General features: G+C 43.5%; 2 protein-coding genes across 16 annotated transcripts in view; one reads left to right on the top strand and one right to left on the bottom strand.

Annotated features, from left to right (window-relative positions):
- LOC120398291 (myosin VIIA and Rab interacting protein) overlaps nt 1-11,937 on the top strand; it is a 345,847-nt gene extending 333,910 nt beyond the window's left edge. For 13 of the 15 annotated variants that reach the window (XM_039525610.1, XM_039525604.1, XM_039525603.1 and 10 more), the window contains 5 exons: nt 4,748-4,909; nt 6,443-6,547; nt 6,635-6,695; nt 8,036-8,154; nt 9,147-11,936. In XM_039525610.1, the coding sequence (XP_039381544.1) occupies nt 4,748-4,909; nt 6,443-6,547; nt 6,635-6,695; nt 8,036-8,154; nt 9,147-9,179 (480 nt within the window). In that variant the 3' untranslated portion in view covers nt 9,180-11,936. Of the gene's footprint in view, nt 1-4,747; nt 4,910-6,442; nt 6,548-6,634; nt 6,696-8,035; nt 8,155-9,146 lie in introns of all 15 variants that reach the window. The other 2 variants (XM_039525619.1, XM_039525613.1) reach the window with 2 other exon arrangements.
- Nucleotides 11,938-13,863: 1,926 nt separating this feature from the next.
- Nucleotides 13,864-18,925, bottom strand: LOC120396742 (prolactin-releasing peptide-like). Its single transcript, XM_039521782.1, has 2 exons — nt 18,751-18,925; nt 13,864-15,555 (listed from the first exon to the last, which is right to left on the bottom strand). The coding sequence occupies exons 1-2, from the start codon at nt 18,902-18,904 to the stop codon at nt 15,374-15,376; spliced, it is 336 nt and encodes a 111-aa protein (XP_039377716.1). The 5' UTR covers nt 18,905-18,925; the 3' UTR covers nt 13,864-15,373.
- Between the last annotated feature and the right edge of the window lie 8,846 nt (nt 18,926-27,771).

The following is a 27,771-nucleotide window of genomic DNA, read 5'->3' as shown; positions in this document are numbered from 1 at the left end:
AATAGTGGCTGCTGCGCATTAGCATCACTTGCAAAGGATCTGGAGCTCACCAATCCCATGACCCATTCCTCTGACTGGTTCCCCACCTTGCTGCAACTGCTGCCATCTATGAATATGTCTACACTGCAGCTGGGAGTGAGCTTCGCAGCCTGGGTATACAGATTTGGGTTAGCAGGGCCATGATAGTGCACCAAAATAGCTGTGTGGACATTTCGGCTCGGGCAGGGGTTCTACAACCCCCTAGATTTCAGAGCCCAAGCTCCAGTGCGAGCCAGAAGGTCCATATTGCTATTTTGAGTGCACCAGCTCAAGTTCTACTGGCTCAAGCCACGCTATCGCAAGTATGAGGCTTGCTTCCAACCACAGTGCAGACACACCCTCATCCTATGTGTTGAGGTTGGCGTGAACCCTGGTGATCCAGGCCCTTGTGTAGCTGCCCCTCCTGTGCAGCCCAACCCTGGAACCTCGGTGGCGTAAAGAGCCTCGTGGTTGCTTTTTGTGAATTTCACCCCTACCATACTACTTAGTTTGAACGCATTTGAAAGAGTGTCAGAAAATTAAACTGAACTACAGCATGTGTAACAGAGATGCCTACGTGTCCTTAAATCAGTTTCCTGCCAGTGTCCAATTGATTTTATAGTGCATTAATCAGTGTGATGAAGTAGCAAGTTTAGAGTGTCAGGAAATGTAGATGTTTTAGTCACTTGAAATATGTAATGATTTAAGCCTTAATCCTGCACTGGGATCCTCTAGTGGGCTGACTCCTGTGCCTGCATGGAGCCCTAAGGACTGGGAGAATGAGAACAGAGTGAAAACTGAAAGCCAGATTGTCCCAGGTCACAAGAGGCGCCCGAAGAGGATGCCATTTTAAAAGATTTCCTCCCCATTCTTTTGCTCTCTGCCCACCCACCAAGGAATAAACAGTGACCTTCACCCTTAAATTCCAAGAGGGTACCCCCGGATCCATTGGGACACAGGGCCTTGTGCATTCACATCGGCTGTGGCAGGACAACCCCAGTCACAGTGCCAGAGCTTGCCCACACTTGTAGAACTCCCCAGAATTGCCCTGTAACCGGGGTTCCCCAGCACAGAGTGGCCCCACAAGAGAGGCATACAACCTCAGCCTGATTTCATTTTCCTGCAAAAGCCATGCAAGCTGCAAGGGGAGATGATGCACATTGTCCCCACTCTCAGCCTCAGCCCCATCCTCTCCCTCTCCACACGAAATCCTGGTCCATGGAAATCAGGAAATCCATTGGCTTCAATGGTCCAGGTTTTCACACCTCATATATACATGTGCAGACTTGTGAAGAGCCATCTGCAAATCCAGGACTGGTGCCACCAAGTCAGCTGCTCCATCTCCTCACAAGTGCAGCTGGGGGCAGATCTTCATACACAGGAGTCCCTCTGCACGTGATCTGGGCCTGAGAAGAGACTTCAGGATTTTATCCATCACGAGTAACTCTCCTTAACAATTATTGGGAATTATGTGTATGAGTCAAAGGGGAGAAAAAAGGGCACACTTTTCTGCCAGATACATGGGAACAACCTCACATGTGCTTCAGTGGGAGCTGCACACCGCTAACTTATAGCTGAGTTTGGCTCATACATTTAAATTTATAGATACATAATTTAGTGAGAGATTTTCAAAAGCACAAAGAGGAGTTAGCCCAACTCCTATTGAAAATGAATGGGGTTCGGGCGCCTGTCTACTCTCTGTGACTTTGAAACTCTCCCCATTAGAGCTCACTGGAAAATCTGCAGTGAAATTAAATTTCAACAAAAGCTGAGGGTGGAGGAGTTAGGAAAACTTTGTGGAAAATGTTTTCTGTTTTCCAAGCAGTTCTGTTTTCTGTAAGCATTTTTTCCTTGTGAAAAATTTAACCTGTTGTACATTGAACTTTGCCATAACATTTAAATGAATCTTTTCTTCAGCTTTCCGAAGGATTTGCTGATTAAATGTTTCCTTTTTCCTCTTTCTCCTCTTGTGAGCTGCATGGATGTATTTAGCAGAAAAGAAGTCAGATATAGATATAGACATACAATCTCTTTTTAATCTAAAATTACTGTGCAGGAAATGTTGCACCACAAAGAAATTGCTTTGAAATGAAAGAGCTTTTATACAACCCACTAAAGCATGAAAATTCTTGTTTAAATCAGAATTTTCATCTTCTATTCATCCTTTTGTGTCTTAAGTGTTTCAACCAAGACGTCAAGGCAGGACACTTCTTTGCAGCAAGCCACCTTATTAAAGGATCTCTCCTCCATGCTAAAACTTGTCATTTTGGAGATTCACTTAGTACAAGACAAAGTGTATTAGCTTATCAGCATAGTCACATGTGTAAAAAAATACAATACAGGTTTATACTCTTAAGACTGGTTTTCAACCTGTGGTCCACAGACCCCTGGGGGTCCGCAGACTATGTCTAAGGGGTCCATGAAAGGTTGTTGTTACCATAGAACAATAGTTTTCAACCTCTGGTCTGTGGACCTCCAGTGTCCACAGACTATGTCTAAGATTTCCAAAGGGGGGTCCTCACCTCCATTTGAAATGTTTTAGGATTCTTCAAATGAAAAAAAGGTTGAAAACCACTGCTCTATAGCAATCAATTCAAGATGCCCCATTTATTTTTATTTTGGGGGTTAAAATTATTTTGATTTAAGGAAAACACAATCTAATTCAAATAGTTAGAAAATGATAACATCTAATGTAGTGGTTCTCCAGCCCTTTTGGTCCATGATGACCCACAAAAGGGCCCCAAAATTGTATCCCACCCAACTGTATTAAAGAGTTGTGGGATTTGGAACATAGGCTGGTACTGTTGCTGCTAGGTTGGGAGGCTTGTGTGGGCTGTGAGGGAGTGATGCTGCTGTGAGGGCAAGTGGCATTTCTGCTGGAGGCTCTTCTCCCTGCGTGCGGAGTCTCTCAGCTGTGGGACCCAGAAGCCAGCTGCACCATGTTTTTCACTCGTGGTGTTTTTGTAACAATGTGATCATTCAGGGGTGCTGAAATACTTGGCAGCATTCTTTCGTTTCCTTCCACTGTGCAGCAACAGTGGCTGCTGGGATTGTGTGCTGGTTATTTAGGGAATGGGTAGAAGTTGCAATATTGTCACGTGGACTGGCAGACATTTAGGCAGAGCACTATGCGGTAGATGCATGTGTCCTATCAAGAAAACCCAACAGCTAGACAACATACTTTGTTCTCTGAGTAAGATGAAAGAAAGTAAATAGACCACTATGTATTATGGATGATCGCTCTGAATAGTTGGCTAGGAAATAAACTGTCTATTAGTGGTTTCTCCCTAGCTGAGATTGCTGTGCAGGGGAGATCCTTTTAAAAATTAGATCTGACAGAATTGTAGCGATACATTTATTTATCTCAAACATCTTATAACTAAGGACAAATTATCCATGCCTTTATCTCCCCACGGTCAGACTGCTAATGCACTGTACATGGGGGTGCCCCTGAGACTCATTCAGAAACTGAAGCTAGTGCAGAATGTGGCAACCTGCTTAGCAAGTGTTGTGTTTCAATGGAAACACATGACACCATTGTCCGAGATCTGCACTGCCTGCCTCTTGGTCTCCAGGTATAATGCAAGGTATTAGATTTAAGATATAAAGCGTGACATGAATTGGGACCAGCCTGCTTGAGAATCTTCCCCTCTCCCTTGCCGCTGCTGTAGTCAAAAAGGATACTTCACCCGGAACTCCCCATGTTATAGAAGAGAGGGAGCTGCTAACAGAATGCTCTCTGAGAAGGCCCTTAACTATGGAATTTGCCCCCGCCCCACTTTGTATCCAAATAGCTTAATTGGTTGACCTTCAAGACATACTGCAAACCCCATCTATTTGCAAAGGCTTGTGGAGGGGGATGAAGATATGAGTTTTGGATGGTGTGGGATGGTGTATAGTCTGCTGCTTTGATTAATTATCAAGATATTTTACTGGGGCTAAGTGCTGATATTCTGCTGAGTGATTATTCCTATGTGGAATTTTAATTGTCAGACTACCTTGACTTTGTGTATAGGCATTTTTATTTTAAATTTAAATATGTAGATAATGTTATTTCATAGTAGGGCTGGTTGAAAGTTTTCCATCTAAACTGCTTTTGACAGAAAATCGGGGTTTAAACAAAACTTTTTACTAAATTGTCAATTTGTGCTAAAATTTCAACTTTTCCTCAAAAAACTGAACACCTGAAAACTAAAATGTTTTCAGTTTTTGGCTGAAAATATTTCCATTTCAAAACACCACTGTAGTGCCTCATGGGAGTTGTAGTTTGGCTGCCTCCTGCCCCCATTCTCCTCTAGGGGCCGGATTCCCCAGCCAGACTACATCTCCCATGAGCCGCCACAGCCAGGACTTCTATGAGGAAACTGTGTTGCATAATTGGAGATGTAGGCAGGATAGGTAGGCTTGCACATAATGAAAAATGGGGTCATGAGGTATCCAAACATACAACTCCCAGGAGGCACCGTGGAGGCAATTCCAATTCAAAATTCTTATTTTCAGTCTAAAGTTTTCAATTTTTGATTTGTCACCAAAAAGTTGAAATTTTCCATAGGGGAAAAATAAATTTCCACCCAGATCTATTTTATAACAACTGTGGTGCATGCAGAGATTGTGGGGGTCTTGGGTTTTTTTGGCTTTCATCTTTTGCTGCCAATAGTCTGTGGTCTTTGAGTTACACCATGAATAAAAACAAATCTGACTTACTCTGTACCATGATTTGGATCCTTAGGTGTACCTGACAGCAGGCACTGTGTACGGGTTAGAGGGTCAGCTGAATGAATTAGAGGATGCAGCACGCAAAATCAACAGTGTTACAGCAGAATCGGAACTAGCGGATCTGGAGGATCAAGTAGCAACAGCAGCAGCACAGGTTCATCATGCAGAGCTTCAGGTGAGGAAATTCACTACCTTTCTCGTGCTTAGCCCTTATATATTAATATTTCACTCTTTCAATGTTATCATCACTGTTATACAGATTCTGTCTGTACCCACATAGATTCATTAGCTGGACTTCACTTTCAATAATCCAAAAATATGTATCCATATAACAGCAGCTGAGCAGGGTGTGTGTTGCTTGGACCATATTTCATCACATATAGATATGCAGGAGGAATCCCCTTCTTTGGACTAGATATGTTGGCTCTAATCCTGCTGTTACTGAAGTCGGTTGGCAAAATGCCCATTAATGTCAGGTGCTGATTTGTGCCCAAGTTCCATTGACAGCATGCTGTACATCTTCAGATTCAGCAAAGATGCTGGACTCTGTGCAGCAAACTAAATCAGGTGGTGTTCATAGACCAGAGTGAGAGAACTGCAGCCACATAATGTGCCTGTGCTGATTGTTCCACCTCTGTTCTGAACAACCTTCTGAACTGTTTTTCACTGTGCCAATAGATACTGGGTGGCACATTCTGAGGTCTTTACTAAAATTTGTTTTACAGGCAAACTTGCATTGACTTCATTCAGCAGCAGTTGCTTGTGTAAGGACTAAGACTTCAGGATTTGTCCTAACTACTTGAGTAGCTTTAAAACCAAGGATGGTGTTTGCTTTGTATTGGCATGAATCGTTAGTTTATGGTAAAATGTAAACAGGAAAAAAGACAGCCATACAAGGTGTCGAAGGAAAATAAGTTTTTACTTAAAACAGTTAAAAAGCAATCGATCCTAGTGAAAATATCTTCCCCACAGTATTGGCAACTAAGATTGTCATCTGTCATCAGTGTGCCCCTGCACACGTTATCTGTCTGGCTGTTTTCTCGTTTCTCTATGAGTTCTGTCACTTTTGCATAATTTGTTTCCTCTATCTCCTCTTCAGCCTGCTTTCTCCCCAAAGGCTTATTTACTTGGTTGTTTGTTTGCTTGTTGGTTTAATAACATGTCTTTACTGAGGTATTTGAAGTATGAATTACAGAACATTTAAGGTAGAAGATTTCGGTGTTGTTACAAAGAAACCACTTTGTTCTGTGTTCAAAGAAATAAGAACCAATGTGAAATAGCAAATGCAGTGTAAAATATAGAGCTTTAAGCATAACTTTTAAAAACACAACTTGAATGAAGTTAGAATTACACAGCCGTGAGTCATTGAGTACTGGATATTTTTCAAATGTAGGAAAGTGTCCATAGTCATAGAGAACGTGAGTACAGTGCCACGAGATCATTCGTTTACTCCATGTAATGAGCAATCATCTTTTCTAATATGTGAATGTTCCCTTTGGCACTCACGACTAAAGAACACAGCAGTCCACAATGTCTCAATTAGATTGTCTTTGAGAGCTACAGAAGAAATCAATTGTCTCTTTCTTTATATTTCTGATTGATGAGGATGTGAGCATGAGTTTCTTTTGCCGTTAACTAGTGGTGTTTACAGTAATTTTGAAACTTCTCCCTCCCCTTGTTTCTTGTTAATTTATTGTTTTGCTTTAAGATTTCAGATATCGAGAGCAGAATTTCAGCTCTCAGTGTTGCAGGCTTGAACGTGGCTCCATGTGTTCACTTGACAAGAAAACGAGATCAAAAGCAAATGAATCAGGTGCCACAACATTATGCAGTTTTGCATGGGGGAAGACCCTGCTTCTTTCTGAATTAAAGCTTAGTAAAACCTATGTGTTTTTCACAGATGCAAACAATAGACACATCAAGACAGCAGAGGAGAAAGCTTCCAGCTCCACCAGTAAAAGGTGCACCAAAAAATTCATTCAACTCATTTTATTTATTATGTTCTCTTTCTGGTTAAACTATAGTGTACAGCCTAAAGAGGGCAGCTAAGGGGAATTAAATTACAAAGTGAATACAATGAGAATAAACAGTACCCCAGAGCTATATGTACATAAAATCAAATACTGATTTGGCCCTTTGGAAGGTGCTTTCACTTGCTCATTTGATTTAATTTGGTGCCATACGTCAATAGGGTCAAGAGCAGAAGATTGGCTATGGCAAATAAGAAATGACGACTGTGTGACCTGAAAAGATCCCAAGGGGTATTTTGGAGTGAGTGAAGGTTAGAATCAGCAGACAGAGCAATCACAGCGTGCTAGTTAGCAGAGATGGTGCTAGCCCATTAAGGGCCCCCCCACATAACATGCAATAAAAAGCGAATGGGAGGTCCCCTGGAGCTGCTCGGGGCCCTAAGCAATTGCATAGTCTGCTTATGCCAAGCACCAGCTCTGCTAGTTAGCGATGGGAAATTGTAGTTCAAAGCATTATTCTGGAATTAAGTGGAGCTTGTGTCAGGAAGCCACCTGTGCCAGAGACAACAGATCCCATTTCTTGTCTTAAAAATATTTCTAGTTTCTGGAGAGTCAATGCACTTGATTAGAGTTTACTATATACACATGGAAAAGCGTAATTAAGGCCTGAATCCAGCAAAGCACTATTTAATAAAACATTTAAATGTGAGCTTAATTTAAGCACATCTTTAAGTGCCTTGCTGAATCCAGGCTGGAGGGCGTAAGAAGTTTTAGGGACAGGGTGAAGCTACTCAGCTAACATGCCTGTTTAATTTACCTTCATCCCAGCGTCATGCTTTCGCCATGCCACAAAATCATCTTAAGAAATGTATCTCTTGAATTCATCTATAACTTTTGGCTTAGTGACATTATCTGGTGATTTAGTGTACACTCATGAACATTTTCATGAGATAGATCTGTCTTTGCTTTCCTGTTTACTCCGCGTTTCCTAAGTTTTCAGTGTATGCCTTCCAATTTTTTTAACTCTTCAGTGGTATGAAAATACCTATCTCCGATAACTTCTGGACCCAATCCACCACTGCTTTACTCTAATCGTATGGCAGTGTAACTCCATTGATGGATGTGAAGTCACTTGATAGCGAACCAGGCTGTCTCATAATTTCAAAAACCTCTCTTACAATATCACAGTCTTCCAGTTTCCATTTAAAGTAAACCTAACTTTTCTCAAAACTTAGGTTTAAGTCTCTAAAGAGCTAGAAGATTTGCTTTTTCAAGTCTGATGCTTGGTTCAAGTTGTCACGTAAAGGATGTTCCCATTTTTTCCCTCCCAGGTGAAAATATTGATGCTTCTCCAGTTACTACTGTTAGAACATTTAACAGAAACTTTATGCTCCAAGGATCTCTAACACAAAGAACTAAAGAGAGAAAAAGCACTGCCAAGGACTTGATGGTAACATCTGAGAACAGACCTTGTTAAAACTGTTAAGAGCAGGAAATACGGAGAGAGGGATTACTCATTTAAGGCTAGATTGTCCCTAGCCCTTGCTCACGCTCTCCTATCGACTCCTCTTGCACTTTTCGTTCAGGTGGAGTATAGGAGTCGACCAGAGAGCGATCAGTGGTCGATTTAGTGGGTCTAGTGAAGACCTGCTAAATCGACCGCTGATGCATCGATCACCACGTGTCAAACCCCCAGTAAATGTAGAGAAGCCCTAGTCTAGTCTGTACCTACATTGACGTGCATAAACACGCTCCTACTGCAAGTTCTCTGGGTGTGTTTATAGAATTATAAATATAAAGCATTTCAAAAAAATCCTGTCAAAATAGGCAGAATTAATAGACATTCGCTCCACAGCGCAAACTTGTGGGGCAGACCCTGACAGCAACAATGCCACAATATAATACAGTAGAAGACACTCTCCTCATATCTCAGCTGCTTACAGGGAAATGCTCGGCATAGGGATTTAGTGGGAGATAAGTGGTGCATAGACCACGTATTGGCTTTCTGCTTAGGGGTGAATTTCATCCCTTTGTGAACAAATGGGCCATTCACTGTACCCAGAAGATCAATAATCTCGTGTTCTAGCAGGCCAATGGGGGAACAAGTCCAAGAGCTGAAAACACCTTGCCCCAGACACCCAAATTGAGATTGTGGCCCCATTGAAGTCAATGAGAGTTTTGCTTTTACCTTTAGTGGGGCCAGGATTTCACCCACAGAGTTCAAATCTAAGGACTGTCAACAGAAGCAGCTCAGCTCATCTCAACAATCAGGAGGGGACTTAAGTGGTATACAAGTCTATGTACTGCATGGGGTATATTTCACCTGGCAATAAAACACTGATGGTCCCCTTTCATTTAAAAAACCTTGTCAGCATTGTACTCTATACATTTTGTGTCATTATGAAATCTTTTGCTAATGTTTTCCTTTTCTCTCCATTCTAGGAACCAACTATAGGATCTGCTGTAATGTACTAGACTTACAAAACTACTGCCAATAACACACTGCCTAAGGCTGTACACTATAGTGCCTTTATTTAACAGCCATTGTATATGTCCAATAGAAACGGACCCTCGAGAACCCACAATGCCTCAGTAATAGGGCTTTGTTTGGATACCTCACTGAGAAAGCTGTCCAGCATCGTGGTCTGCTAATGGAAACTCTGCCTTAAAGTTTTCATGAGACTCCAGAAAGGATACTGAGTTTCATAAGCAAGGCTCCATGTTTTAAGATGCACTTTTTTTCCCCCATTGATTGTACTAAAGTATATTGTCTTTAAAATACAATATGTTTTTGTATACTTAATTTAACCATAATTGTTGGTCAATATTTCATGTGAAGAGAAAGGTCAAAAACAAACCTGTGATCCATATTTGCTGGCACGTTTGACACTGAGTTCAGTGTTTGTAGATCAATCCCAATATCATTTTCTAAAAGACCCTCTGTATGCTGATAGCGTAACTTTGGCTGAGTTATTATTCTATCTCCAGACCTGGGCTGTTTGGATGCTAAAGGAGCAGTTTATATTTGCGATAGGCTGACACATTCCACCCTAGCATACTGTGGTGGGGGACACGCATGTATCATGTCTACAAAAAGATAAATTCTGAGTCATTATTTTGGCATCTGAAAACCATCGCAAAATCAACCCCTTGCACCTCTATGCTTAGAAGCATAATCCATTTTAGGCAGTGTCCTAAATATTTGTTACACCCAGCAGGTGCATCTCTGAATTAATCCTTATCAAATGTTTAAGATTACAAAATTAGAATAAAACAATGCTGGGTGTTGGATATTGTTCAAAGAAAGTGCTTCCTGAAACGTATTTTTAAACATTAAGGGCTAGTTATAAAAGGCCCTTGTACGGGTGCTACGAGGGCCACCTCTCTTCCGCTCCCTTGCATGATGCGTGGAAGGGCCTTTCAGAATTGCAGTCCCTTTGCTCTGAGGAGCGCTGGGACTGCTCTCCCCTGTAATCTAAAGGAAGCAGAGAGGAGACGGGGCCATGGCTCTTCCCCCTTCCATGCTGACCCCCAGAGCAGGATCAGTGCACAGAGGGTGCTGAGCCGCACGCCATACAGGAGTGTAGTAGCAGACATGCTCTCCCTGCATCCCAGAATGCCTCCTGAAGCTCCACCGGGGTAGCACCGCTTTGTACTGACCACCAGTGGGCAGTACAGAACCCTAAGGAGCCATTAGTCTATTTAACCACAGAGGTTTAGAAATAAATTTTAAAATATGCAGTAATTTAAAAGTTGGGGACATTAAACAGCTTCTGACTGATTCAAAAAATGATGGCCAACATTTTCAAATTAGGGTGCCTCAGTTTAGGCACCTTGAGCTACATTTAGACTACCTACAGAAGAGCAGCCTGGTTGTCAAAAAGGCTGAGCATTCGCAGCTCCCATCGTCTTCCTCGGTAACTGCGGATGCTCAGCACTACTGAAAATTGGACATACGTTGTAGGTAGCCATTTTGGCAGTTCAGGCCTGTATATCGAAGAGATGGAATAGTTTTAGTTTAGCAAGATCTGATCAGTAGGCTTGGATTCTGCACGACTAAAAGTAAGGAGCGGTTCAGATCCAGCTTCCATTTTGTCCAAGCCCACCCAGACCTGGTCAGAATAGCCAGATAAATGGTTCTAGTGTGAACTTCCCTCCTAATTTGAAGTCTCCTCACCAGTGCAATTGGATCATCCAATTATTTGAAAATAATTGGGTCCAATTAGAAGCATAGGGCCATATCCCCTACTGGTGGAAATCCCTGTAGTTCCATTGATATTGCTGGAATTATGGTGATTTACACCAGTTGAAGATCTAGCCCAGGATGGTCATTCTGGGCTAAATTATGCCTTGTGTTATTCTCTTGCAATCCTCATTATCTTCAATTTGTTTGCACAAGTATGAGGACAGAACTTGGTCCAGTATGTTTAAAAATAGTGTCTTTGTGTATATATACACACACCATCTAATGAAGGAGATTATACAGAGTAGGATGCCTAATACATTTTTCAATCTCCATCCAGTAGACTGTTCTCTTATGTGTGTGCAATACATTCCCAGATTTTTGTTTATGCAGGTATGCGTGTCATGAAATGTCACTAATAGTGGTTGGTTTACATATTTGTCTAATAATAAGCTAATACTGTGTATGTAATATCAATTCAGAAATGACTAATTTTAGTAGAGTAATGGCTTTTGTTCTGTTAGTGTGATTTTAAAAAACAGACTTTGGAGTAGGATGTTTTCCATAAGAGGCATGAAAAGCAACTACTGTTGTTACAATGTTAAGTCTTCTTTGACAAAAATGTGTATTGTGTAGGTATTGCAAAACAAAACAAACCCTGCCCCACCCCGCTACATGGTATTTGCATTTTTACAGATTTACTTGTGCCAAATATGTGCAAAGATTTAATTTACTGTTTTAAAAAAAATCATAAAAACGTTATAGCACACAAAGAATTATTTTGTCATCAAGTGATTTCAATCTTTAGTGTTAATATTTATATTTAGATTAATTTTTATAAATGAAAATATTTTAATGGTTAAAAAAATTAAGACTATATAATGATCTATTTGATTAAGTCTGAGTGAAAGTAAAGCTTGCCTTGTTGTTGTTATATGCGTATCCAGGAATTACTGTTAAGCGAAATTATAAGAGTAAAAGCAATTTATGCAAAAGAATGCCTTTGCAGGGACCTGATTCATAAAGAAAAAGAAAATAAATCTCCTGTTGTTTTGGATTTCTGTGCACTTTACTCAGAAAAGGTGCCGACTGCAATGCACTGCCATACATTTGAGTAGTATGGTAGGTGCTCCACCCTGGCAGTATAGGAACTTGCTGTACATAAATGACCACTTCTCCATTGGTTCTTTCACAGCTATACAGCTCAGAAAAGGACTGCAGTATTCCAGTGTGTGAAATGCACCAGTTTAGCCAGGGAGGGATAAAGAGACATACTCTTCCCTTCAGATTGATTTTAGAGGAGAAAGAAAAGAGCCCTTTAAGAAATGTATTACATCCTTCTAAACCCTATGCACATTGTGCTAAATACTGTCCCTCAACTGGCAAAATTCCCACAGATGTCAGTGGGGGTTTAAGAGCTGGGTTGGGTAACCTCAGGCTTTGGACCTCTCTAAATACAGATTTCCCTGTTCTAATGTGTCCAATGCAAGTTTCATGCCATGTGGCAGGTTCCTTGTAGGTAGCACATTCACTTTTATCTTTTTGCTCTGCGTTCTTGCCTCATGCTTTTTTCTCGCAAGTGATAAATGTCCTAAACCCACGCTCTGTCTTCCTCATGATTAGGAGAATCACTTTCCTAGCCCAGCTGGAATTGTGCAGTCTGAGGCTTTTACTACTATAGCTTGCACTTTTCCATCTCTGTGCTGTGGGCAGTCTGTGCCACTACTCTTAGTGTAGATTACTGCATTGCCAAGCAGTGAGTAGTTCGCATTTGGCCTGTTCCTTTGGGAAATACTATGGAAATGTAGTCCCCCTCAGTGGTGCTCATATTCACAGTGCTGTGGATAACAAGCCTTCCTTCAAGTGAGTATCAACTGTCAGAATATGGCTCAGAATGCTTTCACAGGAAAAAAAAATATATGTACATGCAAAAAACTGCCTCAACCAGCTATCTGGAAGTTTTCCTTACAGAAGCAGAATCCCCTGGCTGACCTAATGCCTGAGTAGCAGTTATACAGTACATATCTTCCAGCCCCTTGGAAATAGGGTATATGGGTGCAGCAGTGCTGAGTTCCAGTCAACCCTGACCACCAGAATGACTTACTGAGGGCCAGCAGCTGGTGCTACTCTAAATTCTTCAGGCCTGGACCAGTGGCACAATCTTGAGCATCTGGCCCATTGTATTCATCTTGTGTGGGAGTCCCAGGCCAAGTTGGGACTAGTTCTAGTATAGTGTTTGCCCTACTCCATTACAAAGTCCATGTCAGCTGTTGAATTTTCTCTCTGTAGTGGCACAGGAGCTACCAAGGCTAATAGTGGGTTTATTTTAACAGCCAAATGGATGATGACCATAGTGAGAACCCTAGATTTCTGGCTCAGTTCACATACCTGCCCCCACTTCTGATGCAGCTGTCTTAGCTTGGCTGGCGGTTAGGCAGTTGGCAACTAGAATAGCATCAGGAAATGAACATTTCCATTATCTCTTGCATTGAGATTGGGCCCTACCTACCTCAGTGATGTGAAGGATCTATTTTAAGAGTACACACCCTTGCAGGTTAATGGAACCAGAGTGATTCCAAGAAGCCATTGAGGGGAGACACTGTTCTTTCAACAGGTCACAGTGGCCAAGATTTAATAGGATTGTGTGGTACTGTAATTAGCTTTTTGATTAAGCTATTCAGAAGGTTTTTGTATAATGCTGACAAAACACCATGTTACCTAAAAGCCTCCTGTCTTTAAGATAGGTGTGACAGAGGCTTCATTGGTGGTGCTAGTAGATTCTTTTTATTATTATTCAAGCAATAGCTGTGTCTAACAAGTCAGAATGATTGGTTTTAAAAACAGGAGTAGTCTTAGTTAATAAGCTATCCACACACTCCTAAAAAAGGTAACTGCAATAATATGTGACTCAGGTCACACCTCATATGAGCAACAAATAGTGGATATGCATAGCAAGCAGTCTACAAACAAGCCCAGGGCTCAAATCCCTTCACACAAACTATTTATCAAACAACTGAGAAATACAATCAAGTCTGTAAAAATAAAATCACCTCCTGATGGCAGGCAGCCCATTTTTCTGCCTTTGAATTAAGTTAGTTGGATAAATTATGTGCTGTGATTAAGTCAACCACTGCTACTTTGGCAGTGATTCAAGACGACGACAACTAGACACACAAGCTTGGTCTATTATCTTCTGAAGTACTGTTTAGGACCTAAATTTTAATTCTAGTCCATTAGCTAAATAGTGAATGGTCTTTTTGACTATGAGCTACCATTTATCTTATAATTTTATCTGATGTATTTTTGGTGGCAAGAGTTGCTTATCAAGATTAAGTGTGTATAATTATATGAGCAATGCTAATTAGAAGTTATTGAATTAACCAGTATAGAATCATAGATACCAGTATAGTGATGGGTCATATCAATCAAGCAATCATGGATTATTTATGCAATCCAATATAATAGGATAATTTTTTAAGTATGATGCTTGTACAGTGACTTTTAGCTTTCCCAGTTAAAAGATTGAAAGCCACTACTATAACAATTTTTCCATTTGCAGACCCCAAAAGATTTCAAATGGAGGCGTGTACCCCTTTGGAAATCTTAGGTGTAGTCTGCAAACCCCGAGGGGGTCTGTGGACCACAGATTAAAAACCACTGTTCTAGAGGGACATGAGCCAGCAGCTTCACCTGTCTTTGACCTCATTGTGCTGCTCAGGGTGGTGGGTTATGTGCTATGATGGCACAAAGCTACCCTGACAGTTTAACTAGCCTGGGGCCTTTTAAACTCCCTGTCCTTAAGAAGGGAGGTTTTTCTGTTTGTTTCAAAATAAGCAAGTAAAAAAAAACCCCCACTTGTTTGAAGAGTACACCCTGTCAGATAGCAGACATTTTAAAGGGCCAGGAATGTACAGTGTATAAATCCAAGCCATGCATGTCACTGTGGTATGAAAAGACTCAAAAAGCACTAACATTTCATATCTAGTTAATATTGGTAAATACATTACTGAGAATGTTTTAGTTCAGCCAGCCATTGTTTATTTTTAACCAGCATTAACAAGTCACTTTGAAACATGACAGAAAGGTTTGTTGGCAGGCTAGCATGAAGAGCATATTTTATACAGAGTTGATTCCAAGCATGGAAATCTTTTGGTTCTTGCTCCGAACTACCCTCACAGTGGCATTAGTTTACGGGGGGAGGGATGGAGGGAGGATGCTTTGTTCAGAGCAGGAGTGGAAGTGTGTGAACAGCGTAGTTTGCATTCAGCATCACTTTTCAATGTGGATCTTTCCACCTGAGAGGGCTTCTTTTAAAAGGAGTTTACACAGGAAATAAACGAAAGATGTGGCAAAGGACATGTAAGCAAAAAAGCAGAACCAAAACAGAGTTTTAACATATATGTGAGGAGGTGGGGAGAGGAGAGAGAGAGAATTCAATTCAAATGAGAGAAGTAACTGAGTTTAGTTACTGCAGTTGACAAGGGAATCACCACCAGCCATCATCTTCTGCATCCAGTGCTTCTTGCTCCTGCAAAGCATTCACAATCAGCTCCAGGCTGCTGATCCCAGGCCTCAGGCTCTTGTGGCTGCTCCTTAGCTGCCTTTTCCCAAACCGGCCGATAGGTCGGACACCACGTCCCACATACCAAAATGGATCAATCTCAGGACCTGGAAATCAAAGCATTCAGTCAAGAAGTGCACACTGAGCCACGATCAGTGAACAGCACTCAGCTTGGGAGCAACATCTACTGAACAATGCCAGAACATTCAAAAGGGATAATACACCCTAAGAAAAACCCAGGGATAACTAACAGTGCACCCCTATAGTCCTAAACATGAAATGTATATTGCTTTTAATGGAAATTCCCCATCTGTAGGGGCTGTAGGATAAGGGCTCAGGTATGGCGAAGATCTTTCCTATCAAAGAATTTCTCCGTGTTTATAGGCCTCAACCTGCAGTTCTTACTGAAGTCAATGGGAGCTTTGATTGAGTAAGGGCCCTCGGTGGTTTCTCTAATGACAAAATGGCAGGCAAGTAATTTTCAGCAGAAGTTGCCTCTACATTTTTCGGGAAATCGTAGCCACGTCTCAGAAGATGCTCTCTTTGGGTGTATGTGTCTGATTACAAAGACAAGATTATTCAATTAAATATCTACTGAAATAAGTAGATTGCCTGTATTAGAGAAGAAAACAAAATCAGGCTAAGCTGCGTGGGAGCTTTGCCTTGATTTAGTGCAGGGTTTCTCAAACGGGTCGCCGCTTGTGTAGGGAAAGCCCCTGGCGGGCAGGGCCTGTGTGTTTACCTGCCCTGTCTGCAGGTCCGGCCGATCGTGGCTCCAACTGGCCGCAGATTGTGGCTCCAGGCCAATGGGTGCTGCTGGAAGCAATGGCCATGGAGCAGCGATCTGCAGCCAGTGGGAGCTGCGATTGGCCAGACCTGCGGACTGGGCAGGTAAACACACCGGACCAGCCTGCCTGGAGCCTTCCCTACGCAAGCGGTGACCCCTGTTTGAGAAACCCTGATTTAGTGCTTACAATGCATAAAGCAAACTATTGACCTGCACTCAGACCTAGGTCTGCACCAACTTCTACCAACACTGTCTTGGAGGTGGAAAATCCACTGTGGAGGAAGGTTGTACTTGTGGAAGCTAGCTCAGACCAGGGGATGCACTGATCTGTGTATCTGAGATGTCACTGCTTCCTGGGCTCTTGTAGAGCCCTGATCAATTTTAAAACTGCCCTCCTTCAGCAGAAGTCTTGAAGAAGGGTGGCAATATTCGTGTTTGCCCTCAATTTAGGTGACCACGACCACCCCTGTCATAGGTTGCTAGCTCATTGTAAGATACCTCTTGGCATCAGCATGGGTGCATCAGCTCAAAATGTGTTAAATTCACTTCACCCTCACTGGAGCAAAACCCATTTTGTTTAAGTCTTTTCCATCTAATGTCTAATTTACATAATATTGCATTCAACCAACAATGACAGCTTATCTAGCAGAAAAGACCTTCCACATGAATGGAATTGGTTCCAAAATTGGCCCTCCTAAATCAAACGGGAAAAGCTGGTTGAAAAGAATTTCGATGGAAAAACTTTCAAGGAAATGCTGCTTTGTCAAAATAAAAACATTTTGTGGGAGCATGTCAATTTTTGATGGAAAATTTTTCAAAACAATTCAAAAATCAAAATGGAGTACGTTTTGACTCATTTTGTTCTGACTAGCTTTGTTTCAACTTAAATAACTTAATATAAAACATTACATGTTCCAACGTTGCCCAAACTAAATTTTGACATTAAAACATTTCAAAAAGGCAGTTTTGATGTTTCCAAGTTACAATGTCAGCCATTCTATTACATTAAATATTTTGAGATTTCAAGTTTTCATTCTGAATCAGGATTAAAAAGAAGTTTTGAAATTCTGTTTTTGGCCAGCTCTAATAAATATCTGAAGCTGCAGCTAATTGATTTTCGATCACAGATCAGTGTTTTTAGCATGTACAAAAAAAGAACACTTGAGCTGCATAAATGTGATGTTTATGAAGGAGCTACATTAGAAAAGCCTTTGTCAAGAGACATGATTGAAGAGTATTCTGGTTCCCATAATAAGGTTCAGAAATACACTGCAGCTCAGTGTGGGTAGGAATTAAAGCTAACTCCTTCAAAGAGCTAACCCACTCTTTGCTAATGAAATTATTTTTAATGGATATCACATTTTTACATGGCTCACTTGTGCTTCATTTAATTTGTAGGATTTTTTTTAAAAGCTCGGAATTCTTTTTAATTGCATCAGGAGAGTAGTAAGATTTAGTTAGTGCAAATATTCTGTGTGTGTGTGGGGGGGGGGGGAATCTATAAAGATGTTGATGAAGACACCACCAGAACCGTAATGATGGGGCTGATATTCCAGGAATATCATAGAAATGTCAAGATTGAGAGTGATGACAATTTATTTCAAATGCATTTCCTAGTTTATACAGATATCTCCAGGACCTGAAGTAAGGCTGCAGAATCCAGGCTTGAGGATTTTGGTTCTTAACAAGAAAGAGAGAAGAGCAAAAAATTCCATGTTGGCCACAAGTTGCTCCATAAATATAAAGTACTTTTCATAAAGATGTGTGAGGTAAATGGGATTAGAGACCTCAATTTTGGAGTGCCCAACTTGACACCTTAAAAGGGGCCTGATTTCCAGACTCTGTTGAGCATCCACCTTCTGAACATCAGACCCTTTAAGTTGTCTCAAGTGGGCACCCAAATACTGAGGCTCCCAAAATCTCAAGTCTTTTTTTAAAATTTAGAGAACATACTGTGGCAGGAGCCCATTCCTGTCACTCATCCCACTGAGGGGATTCTGAGGAGCAGGGGGAAGAAGGGTGCATACCTAGGAGTGAATATTTCCCTTCCATTACTTTTTGCTCCCTTCTACCTATGAGCGTGGAGGAGGGAATTTGTCTCAAAGCTGCTTGTTGTCAGGATGGCCCCTCTGATTAAATGTGGCCCAGTGTAGAAAGATACTGGAGGGGAATTCTCCCCCATGCATTAGATTCCATTTTTTAAATTCTGTGACAGGAGTTTTATTTGACTCCGAGAACGTAATGAAATAGACCCTCATCCCATTCACACTAAGTAGTAATGCTCCCAGGATGCCCTACTGCATCTTTCTAACATATACACATCTGACAGGACTTTCCGTGAGACCCACAACCTGAATCTGATTTCACCCATGCATATTTGAGTCTGGTGTCACTCGGTGGAAGCCAGTGGCGTTACTGTGTCAATTCGGTGCGAGAGGACAATCCGGCTGGCAGTGGCCAGTATGGGAACAAAATAAAATGATCATTTGAAAAAAGCCAGGAAGTTAGTGCTTACTTCTGTTGTCTATCTGATGGTTAAACGATCTCCGCTGGCCTGACGTAAAGCTGAGTGATGCCAACAGCACCAGCATGTAGACTGTGAGCAGCTTTAAGTGCTTGGGCTGAGGTGAACAGTGAGAGCGATGAGACCCCACCACTGCATGCCACATGATGGATCAACTGTAAGGCCACTGGGAGAAGAGAAGGGAACATGGTATAAACTACATGTTAAAAAAAAATTCCATTTTTGAAAAAAAGATGGATAGATATAGATGACAGTTGATAACTAGGGCTGTTTTTTATACAACTATTCACCTAACAGCTATTTAAAATCTCAAAGTAAAATATTGATACCATGGTCTAATCCACAGAGCAGGGAACCACAATGTTCCCAGTGCTGCCACTGATTTGCCATGTGACCTTAGGCAGCTCACTCAGTCTCCCGCAGCTTCCTTGCCTGGACAATGGGTGTAACATTTACCTCCCTCAGAGGTGTTGAAAACTAGTCAAAGACTGTAAGGAGCTTCAGAGATGCAGTGTGCTGTAGTATGTAAGCACTCACTGTGTGAGCTCTACTTGAATGCCTATTTTATTGTTTTCCATCATTCTTTTGCACAAAGATGCTAATATTAAATGTTAAGTATCAGGGTATTTTTAGTGTCCTAAATAGGACTAAATTCCCATAAAGGATGAGAATACATTCTAGATCTCTCTAGTGCTAAGTACATGCATCCGTGTGTATCTGAATGTTGCTGTGCAAAATATCACTGTTTTTATCTTCTGAACTTGTAGCACTTAAAGGACTTTTTTAGATTTTAATTAAAATTTGGTTTACCAACTAATTCTTCTGTTTAGAAGATAAAGCTTTCCAGGTGCCAACTTGTGGTTTGTTAAATGAAACAGTTTCCACTGATTGATCGTGCAGTCCTTAGTCAGGCAAAGTTCTCCAGGGCACTGTTGGGAATCTTACATGAGGACTATAGGATGAGTTCTACAGACATCCAGGGTCAAAAACTGGGCAGTAATAGTAATGTCTAGAAGTTAGGATCTAGACAGTAAGAAATTCTGGGTTCTGTTCCGAGCACTGACATTCACTCATTCTGAGATCTTGAGCGACTCACTTAGGCCCAGATCCTCAAAAGGTACTTAGGTTCCTAACTCCCATTGATTTCAATGGGAGTTAAGTGCCTACATATCTTTCAGGATCTGAGACTTAATCTTTCCATACCTCTGTTCTCCTCTCTGTGAAGCAAGGATAATATCTACTTTATAGGGGTGTAGTAAAGTAGAATTTAACACCAAGGACTTGATCCCACATCCATTACACTCCATAAGAGTATTTCTATTAATTCTAGTAAGTATGCAATTGGTCCCTAAGATTTTCTATGTCAAAGGTGCTAAGCATAATATGCAGTGCACTAAACTAATGCTTATTGTCTGAGGCACTTGAGCATATCTAGTCACTTTGTTTAGTAAAATATTTGTACAGCCAAAGGCTCTTGTCCTCCAAATGTAGTTGTTTTACTTTTACACTGCCGGTTATTTAAGACTGAGTGAGAAACAAGCATAACAGTTTAGAGCAGGAGTATTTTAATGGGTATTTTAAACAACCTTTAATTTTTAGCTGCATAATTCTCACTTTAATCAATAGATTTACTTCTCATCCAGCCAAATCCCTCTAAAACTAGTAGAGGGAATGTGTTTAGAAATATCCTAACTCTTCCTGAGCATTAGACTTTGTGGGGCAAATTCTGCTGTCACTTATTTACATGGGTATATCTGTGGAGTGACTCCAGAAGTAGTGAACCCAGAATCTGAATCCCAAATGTCACATTACAAGGAGTCTCTTTCTCATTCCATGACATTAGTAAAGCAATAAATATCAAGGTAGCACATTTCTTGGGGATTGACACCTGTCTGGTTTGTACATCTTTACCAGCCTCCTCAGTCATTTATTCCCAGAAAAGTCCCTGCATTGAGGTCATTATTGCTATAAAATTAAAAAATATTTTAAAAAGCAAAGGCACTTATACCTGTCTGAGTAATGCAAGTTTTTTAGTATAGTTCTATAGAATTAGTGTCTTAATTCAAGCAGCCTGACTGGCTAATCCTACTCAGGACAGGATCCTAGTGAAGTGTATTTCTTCCACACACTTCTCTGTAGTTATGTCTATGACCCCCATAACCAAGTGACAGCACCTCAGAATACTCGTTAATTTATCCCTGGGAGGAAGGGAAGTAGTAACCCCATTTTACAGATGGGGATACTGAAGCACAGAAAGAGTACTGACTTGATCCTGCAAGGTGCAGAGCACACTCAACTCCCAGTGAGTTCAGTGGGAAATACATTCCTTCAACAAGGTCATGCTTAGCGCCTTGCAGGATCGAGCACTAAGTGCTTGCCCAAGTGAGTCTCTGGTAGAACTAGAAAACAAACGAACCCACAGCTCTCTAGTCCCACCCATGCCTTAGCCCCAAACTCATCCTCCTCCTCCTAAAATAAACGAAGTGAACCGTTCAGCTTTAAACCCAACCAGGATTATTAGTTACTGAGGACAGAAACATGTCACCCCTGAGTATTTCATTACTTGGCAGGCCAGCTGGAAACGACCCCATTGCTCTGCTCAGTGACATGCCTAAGTCTCCTGGAGCAAAAGTAAACGAGTCTGGAGGAAACAGTCCCAGTGAACCACGATCAAATAGCAGCTGCAGCGCTGGAGGATTCTGTTACACCCCGACGCTGACTGAGCTGGGAGCTCGCTGGTGTTTCCTGCCTTCTCCAACGGGGCAGAAAGCCAGTGACAGTAAGGGAACGGCGGCTGCTGGGTGCCCTGCACACGCTCCCCACGGGAGTCTGGCAGCAACACGCAACTGCCTGGAAACCTCGTTCAGAGGGGAGCGCTTGACATCTGAATGGGGAGAAGTTACTGGGAGTTAGTCTGAGACTCTGTAACGGAAACTGTTACAGTAACGTGAATGTGAAGCGCTCAGGGCCCGCTCCCGCAGCCCCCGAAGTCAATGGCAGCTCCTCTCCTCCGATTCCAGCGGGTGCAGGGTCAAGTCCTTAGAGCGTTTTACAAAAGAAGGCGGGGCTCGGCCCCCCTTTCCGCGTGGGGAAACTGAGGCAGGGGCAGCTGGGGTCTTGCCCAAGTCCCTGGCAGAGTCGGGACTCGAGCCCCGAGCACCTGCCACTTCTGCCCCAGATCTGCCTTCACTCGGACCCTGCATCTGCCCAGCCTTTGCACTACGCTCGCCTGGCCCAGCAAATCCCCCTTGAAACCGGAGCTGCCTCCCCCACGCCGCTGCGCTCCGGGTCTGTCCCTCTCCCAGGGGCGAGCCGAGCCCGTGGCTGGTGCTGCCTCACTCACCTGTCCCCCGGGGGCTGCTGCTCCGTAAGTAGCTGCTGCTCCACAGGGAAACCAGTCCCGGAGCTGGGGTGCAGCCGGGCCTTTTATAGCTGGGGGCTCGGGCTGGCGAGAGGGAGGGAGGGGAGAGCCGAGGGGGCGGCAGCCGCGTGGCCGGGCACCATTTAAATCAGCCGGAGCAAGAGATTAGTTCGCGTGGCTCCATTACCAGGCACCGATCAATGGGGCCGAGCTAGGGGCGGTGTTAATGCAGCGCACGGCTGGGCTGGGGGCGCTTTGTCAGGCTGATGGAGCAGCTGCTGGGCGCCCCATGACTAAGGGGGAAGCTGCTGGGGCAGGATGGTGGATCAGCCTTAGCCGCCCCCCCCCCCATGGGCTGAAGCAGCAGGCGAGCTCCTCCCAGCACCCTGAGAAGCTTTTCGCAGGAGGGGGGAAAACCTGCCCATGCTGGAGAGCCCTGCTGGGGGGAGGCAGGGGAGCAGCCTCCAGCCCCAAGGGCTTGCCCAAGGTCACACAGCGGAGGGGAAACTGCCAGGGCAGGGGGCTAGGACAGTGCTGCAGAGCCGCCCCTCCCCTTGCCTGCCCCTGTTTGTCCTTTCTGCGGGGCTGAAGCGGTTTGCGCCCCTTGCCCACCTTAGGGAGAGGAAGAGTTAATAAGCCAGGCTGACTTCCCACCAGTGATCAGCAACCACCACCCTGCACCGATCTCCCCCCTTCATCAGTGGCTATTCACTCACCTGTGAGTGACTAATAACCTTTAATAGCCTGGGGGACACAGGGCGCATCCAGGGAGGAGCCCGGAGCAGCGCTTACACACCTGCTGAACTTTAATGCCTGAAACTGACAACTCCCCACTCCTTAGAGTTAAGCATAGGCTTTTCGGCCTTAAGTCAACAAAATCCTGAAGTGAATTGTTAAGGCAATCCCTAGGCAGCAAAGTACTTATTTAAAAAAAAATTAAGCATGTGCTTAAATGCATTGCTGGATCAGCTGATTCCATCGGTCATTTCTTCAGTGAGCCCATTATAACTGTGTTTCTTGATTAAACTGGTATCAGATTGTCCTCACTGCAGCAGTCTCGGTGGTGTTAGGGATCTTTCCATTTATTTAAGTAAGCCTATGTTTGATTTCAAAACTGGTTTTATATACAACTCTCTGAACAAGGAGGTATTTCCTTGATAATTCGTGGTCACCTGGTGATGCTGAAACTGATAAGTTTTTATACAAGTGTCTGTAGGCCATTACTAAGCCCAGGGCCTGTTGCTAAAAATGTTTGCAGTTAAAAAGATGGACTAATTTGGCATTTTGAATCTGTTCCTTGCTAGCTGTGAGCTTTACAACCAGAAGAAATTTTAATCCCACATCTGAAATTCTTAGTTCTATTGTGACTATGTGCAGAGGAGTGCAGTAAGAAAGTCTGCTATTCATTTATTAAAGTTGAATTATATGTCTATACATGTACACACAGAGAGACGGAGATCTGTGATTTAGTTGTGCTCTAAAAATGCTTCAAAGTTGGTCAGTTGAGTAAATCGAACAACTGAATACAGTAACTAGTTTTTAGCCAGGAGGAGTGCTTTAACACAAGGAAAAAAACCACCACCTTTGCTAAGTATTGAAATTCATGGTACATTAAAGAGAAGTTTTCCATAGCAGATGCATATGAAGAAAACAAGTGTTTTTGCTTTGCTGCTGGGTATTGTTGCATTTTGCTGCCTATATTAAAAGATGCACTTTTGACTCTCAGAGGTCCCTGCTGTGACATGAAACCAGATATAAGCTGACACAGGGAAAATACTATGTGTCAGTTCATTTCACTGACTTCAGTCAAGATGTTAAATCAATTAGCATTTTTCTCATATAGCAGAGTTGCTTCTGTGACAGATTGGATCACAGAAACCACTTTGGGACTGCCACCTGATGTGCCACGTAGACTGCTTCTGAGCCTGTTTTCCCTGCCAGCTTGGGACTTCAGTACTTTGCCTTGCTTGAGCCAGACACACTTGCCTGCTGCAAACACAGATCCAAGTCTGGACCATGTCCCCCATAAACTGCAGGCTTAACTGAAAACAGCTTAAGAAGTGTTCCTGTCTCCAGCACTCTGATACCCAGCTTCCAATGGGGTCCAAACCCCAAATAAATCCATTCATAAACTCATAAATTGTTCACCCTCTATAACACTGACAGAGAGAGAGATGCACAGCTGTTTGCTCCCCCTCTGGTGCCCAGAACGAGTCCAAGCAGAGCCATCCTGTCCATAGGGTGGACTGGGGCAACCACCCCAGGCTGCGTGCTTTCGGGGGCCCCACGCAGCAGCAAGCGACCTGGCCCCAGCCCGCCCTGCTCCACTGGCTCCCGGCATCGCTTGGTGGGAGGGGGTGGAATCTGGAACCTCCTCCACCTTTTCATGTTCTCTGTATGTATAAATCTCTTCTGTGTGTTCCATTCTATGCATCTGAAGAAGTGAGCTGTATCCCAACAAAGCTTATGCTGAAATAAATCTGTTAGTCTCTAAGGTGCCACGAGTACTCCTGTTCTGTATACAGGAAGATTTACAAGTAAACAGAGCCATTTACAGCCAATTGTCCTGGTTAATGGGAGCCACCAAGATTCCAAGCCACCATTAATGGCCCACACTTTGCATAATTACAATAGGCCCTCAGAGTTATATTTCATATTTCTAGTTTCAGATACAAGAATGATAACATTTATACAAATTGGATGAACACACTCAGTAGATTCTAAGCTTTGTAATGATACTTTACAAGATATCTTTTGCATGAAGCATATTCCAGTTACATTATATTCACACTCATTAGCATATTTTCATAAAATCATATGGCATGCAACGTCACAGCTCCTTTCTCCAGTGCTATGATATTTAAAGAGATCACAAAAAATGAGACACTGCACCCCATATTCTTCAGTGATATTATTATGATATAGTTATAGAATAATTATTTTATGCAAGATACATCACGTGAGGTGTTATTGGAAATATTATGATTTGCTGAACGTGATTATCCTATTGGTTTGCATGTATCGTTTTTGTACCTGAAGTTATAAATACTGACTATGAATCTGTATTTCAAAGGTAGTTATAACTGGGTAACGCCCACTAGACAAGATGCTTTCAGTCTAGATAGCTGGTTGGGAAGGGCCTATTTAGGGCAATGAGCTATTAGGAAGAACAATAGGCCTTAGGAGAAGCTTATCTCCACCTGTGAGCCTTCCTGAGAACACGCTGGACAGCCTGTAAGTACTTATTGCTATGATTCTACAAGGACATGTGACCAGGCCACATGATGCTGGACTCCATCATGGGATGGCAGGATTTTTCCACAGACTGGTCTGGAAACCAAGCTTTGGAACAAATGGTTCTTGCCCTATGCAAAAGCTATATAAGGCAGGGAATGACATCAGCTGTTGTTTCTCACTCTTCCACAAGAAAATACGTGAGGAACACAGACTGAAGTGGAGCAAGTGCTGGACCGAGGCTCAAGGGATTTCTAGCCTGTGAAAGAAACACCTGGTGATTCCAAGCTGTACAGCAAGTTCAGCTTGTCCCTTAAGAATCTGCAGCCTGCTTGTATCATCTCTGGGTATGAATTAGCAGATTCTCACCCTAAATCTATTAAGTACATTAAGCTTAGATTGTGTTTATTTGCTAGGTAATGTGCTTTGATCTGTTGGCTATCACTTAAAATCCTATATTTTGTAGTTAAAGCAAAAACAAGTTTATTATCTAAACCGGTGAGTTGGAGTGAAGTGTATGGGAAGTATAGCTCCAGGGGCAAAGGCTGTTGCATATTCCTCTCCACACTGAGAGAGGGAACAAAGTTTATGAGTTTATACTGTACAGTTCCCTGTGTAGCGCAAGACGGTATAATTTTGGGTTTATACTCCAGAGGGGTGCGTGCCTGGGGAACTGGGAGTTGCAAGTGCGCCTCCCTCCACGTCAATGGTGGCACCAGGGCGCTGGTCCGGCCTTCGCGGTTCCTTATCCAGGGCGAGTCCATGACCTCCCTTGAAGAGGGAGAGATATACCAACACCTCGGCACACCCACAGGAGTCCACGTCCAGCAGACCCCCGAAGACACCATCGCGGAGATCCTGCGAGACGCGGCCCAAATCGACTCCTCCCTGTCGCCCCCTGGCAAAAGATCAACGCCCTCAACACCTTCCTGATCCCCCGCATCTCCTTTGTCCTCAGGGGATCGGCCGTGGCCAAGGTGCCCCTGAACAAGGCCGACAGCACCATCAGATAGCTGGTGAAGAAATGGCTCCACCTTCCCCAGAGGGCGTGCACGGACATCATCTACATTTCCCACAGACAGGGCGGTGCCAACGTACCTCGGAGCGGTGACCTGTGCGACGTGGCGGTGATGACCCACACCTTCCACCTCCTGACGTGCCTGGACCCAACAGTGAGGAGCATCGCATGGGAGGCCGTACGGGATGTGGTCAGGAAACGCATTGCCAGGGCCCCCTCCAAGTGGGACGTTGCCCCTTACCTCAGCAGCTCCCTGGAGGCTGAGTTCGGGAGAGAGGGGGGAGACCTATCCTCTCTCTGGTCCCGCCCCCGCAACGCCTCAAGATGTCTGGGTAAGAGGATCGGCTGCTGCTGGAAGTGGTGCAAGGAACACCGGGAGCTGGGAATACTGGTGCGGCTACGTGAACGAGACCCTGCCGCACGTCCTGTGTGGATGCAAGCAGCACTCCGGAGCCTGGCGGCACCGCCACAACGCCATCCAGAACCGACTAGTGAAAGCCATCCCACCGTCCCTGGGGAAGATCACCGTTGACTCCGCCATCCCTGGGACAGACAGCCGACTGCGACCCGACATTGTGGTGATGGACGCAGAAAAGAAGAAGGGTCTCCTGGTAGACGTCACGGTGCCTTTCGAAAACCGGTCACCTGCCTTCCACAAGGCCCGAGCATGGAAGGAGTCGAAGGATGCCCCGCTGGCCAAGACCCTGAGAGCCCAGGGCTACGAAGTCCAGGTACACGCCCTGATCGTGGGAGCCTTGGGCTCATGGGACCCCTGCAACGAGCCGGTTCTGAGAGCGTGTGGGGTCAGTTGACGCTATGCCCGGCTCATGAGACAGCTCATGGTGTCCGACACCATCAGGAGGTCCAGAGACATTTATACCGAACACATCACCGGACACCGCCAATACCACACTGAGTAATTGAGACAGCCGACCACTTCCTTCCCTGAGGGACCAAGGGACGCACCCCACCCATGTACCTATCCACTCCACCGATACTGACTTGGACTCCTTATTCATTCCATGGGTGGCGAACCCGAGCCCACTTATTCACTGACACTTTAAAAACCCTTGCACCCCAATCTGGGTCTATGCCACTTATGCGATATGTATGTATCTTTTCATCCTTGCAAACGATATCTGTAACCTCCCATAACCCAAGCCTGACCCCAGATGTACAGTACCTTCCCTCTCAACCTGTGTATATTTCATTTTAAGCATTTACTTTAATAACATTTTTATTTCTATGCAGGGGCTGGTTAGAGAGCCTGCAAGTAACTACAGCTGGGTTTGTCCTTCCCTGTATGAATGCTGGTGAAAGTGCAGTCTGGGGGGCTTTGCAGCTTGTCACAGAAGTACAGTGTGAGAGGGAGCCAAGACTGGTAGGTCAGGGGCCTCAG

Source organism: Mauremys reevesii, linkage group 2 (genome assembly GCF_016161935.1).
Source record: "Mauremys reevesii isolate NIE-2019 linkage group 2, ASM1616193v1, whole genome shotgun sequence".
NCBI classification, from domain to species: domain Eukaryota; kingdom Metazoa; phylum Chordata; order Testudines; family Geoemydidae; genus Mauremys; species Mauremys reevesii.
The sequence above is the reverse complement of the archived record's forward strand: the minus strand, read 5'-3'. Positions and strand labels throughout refer to the sequence as shown.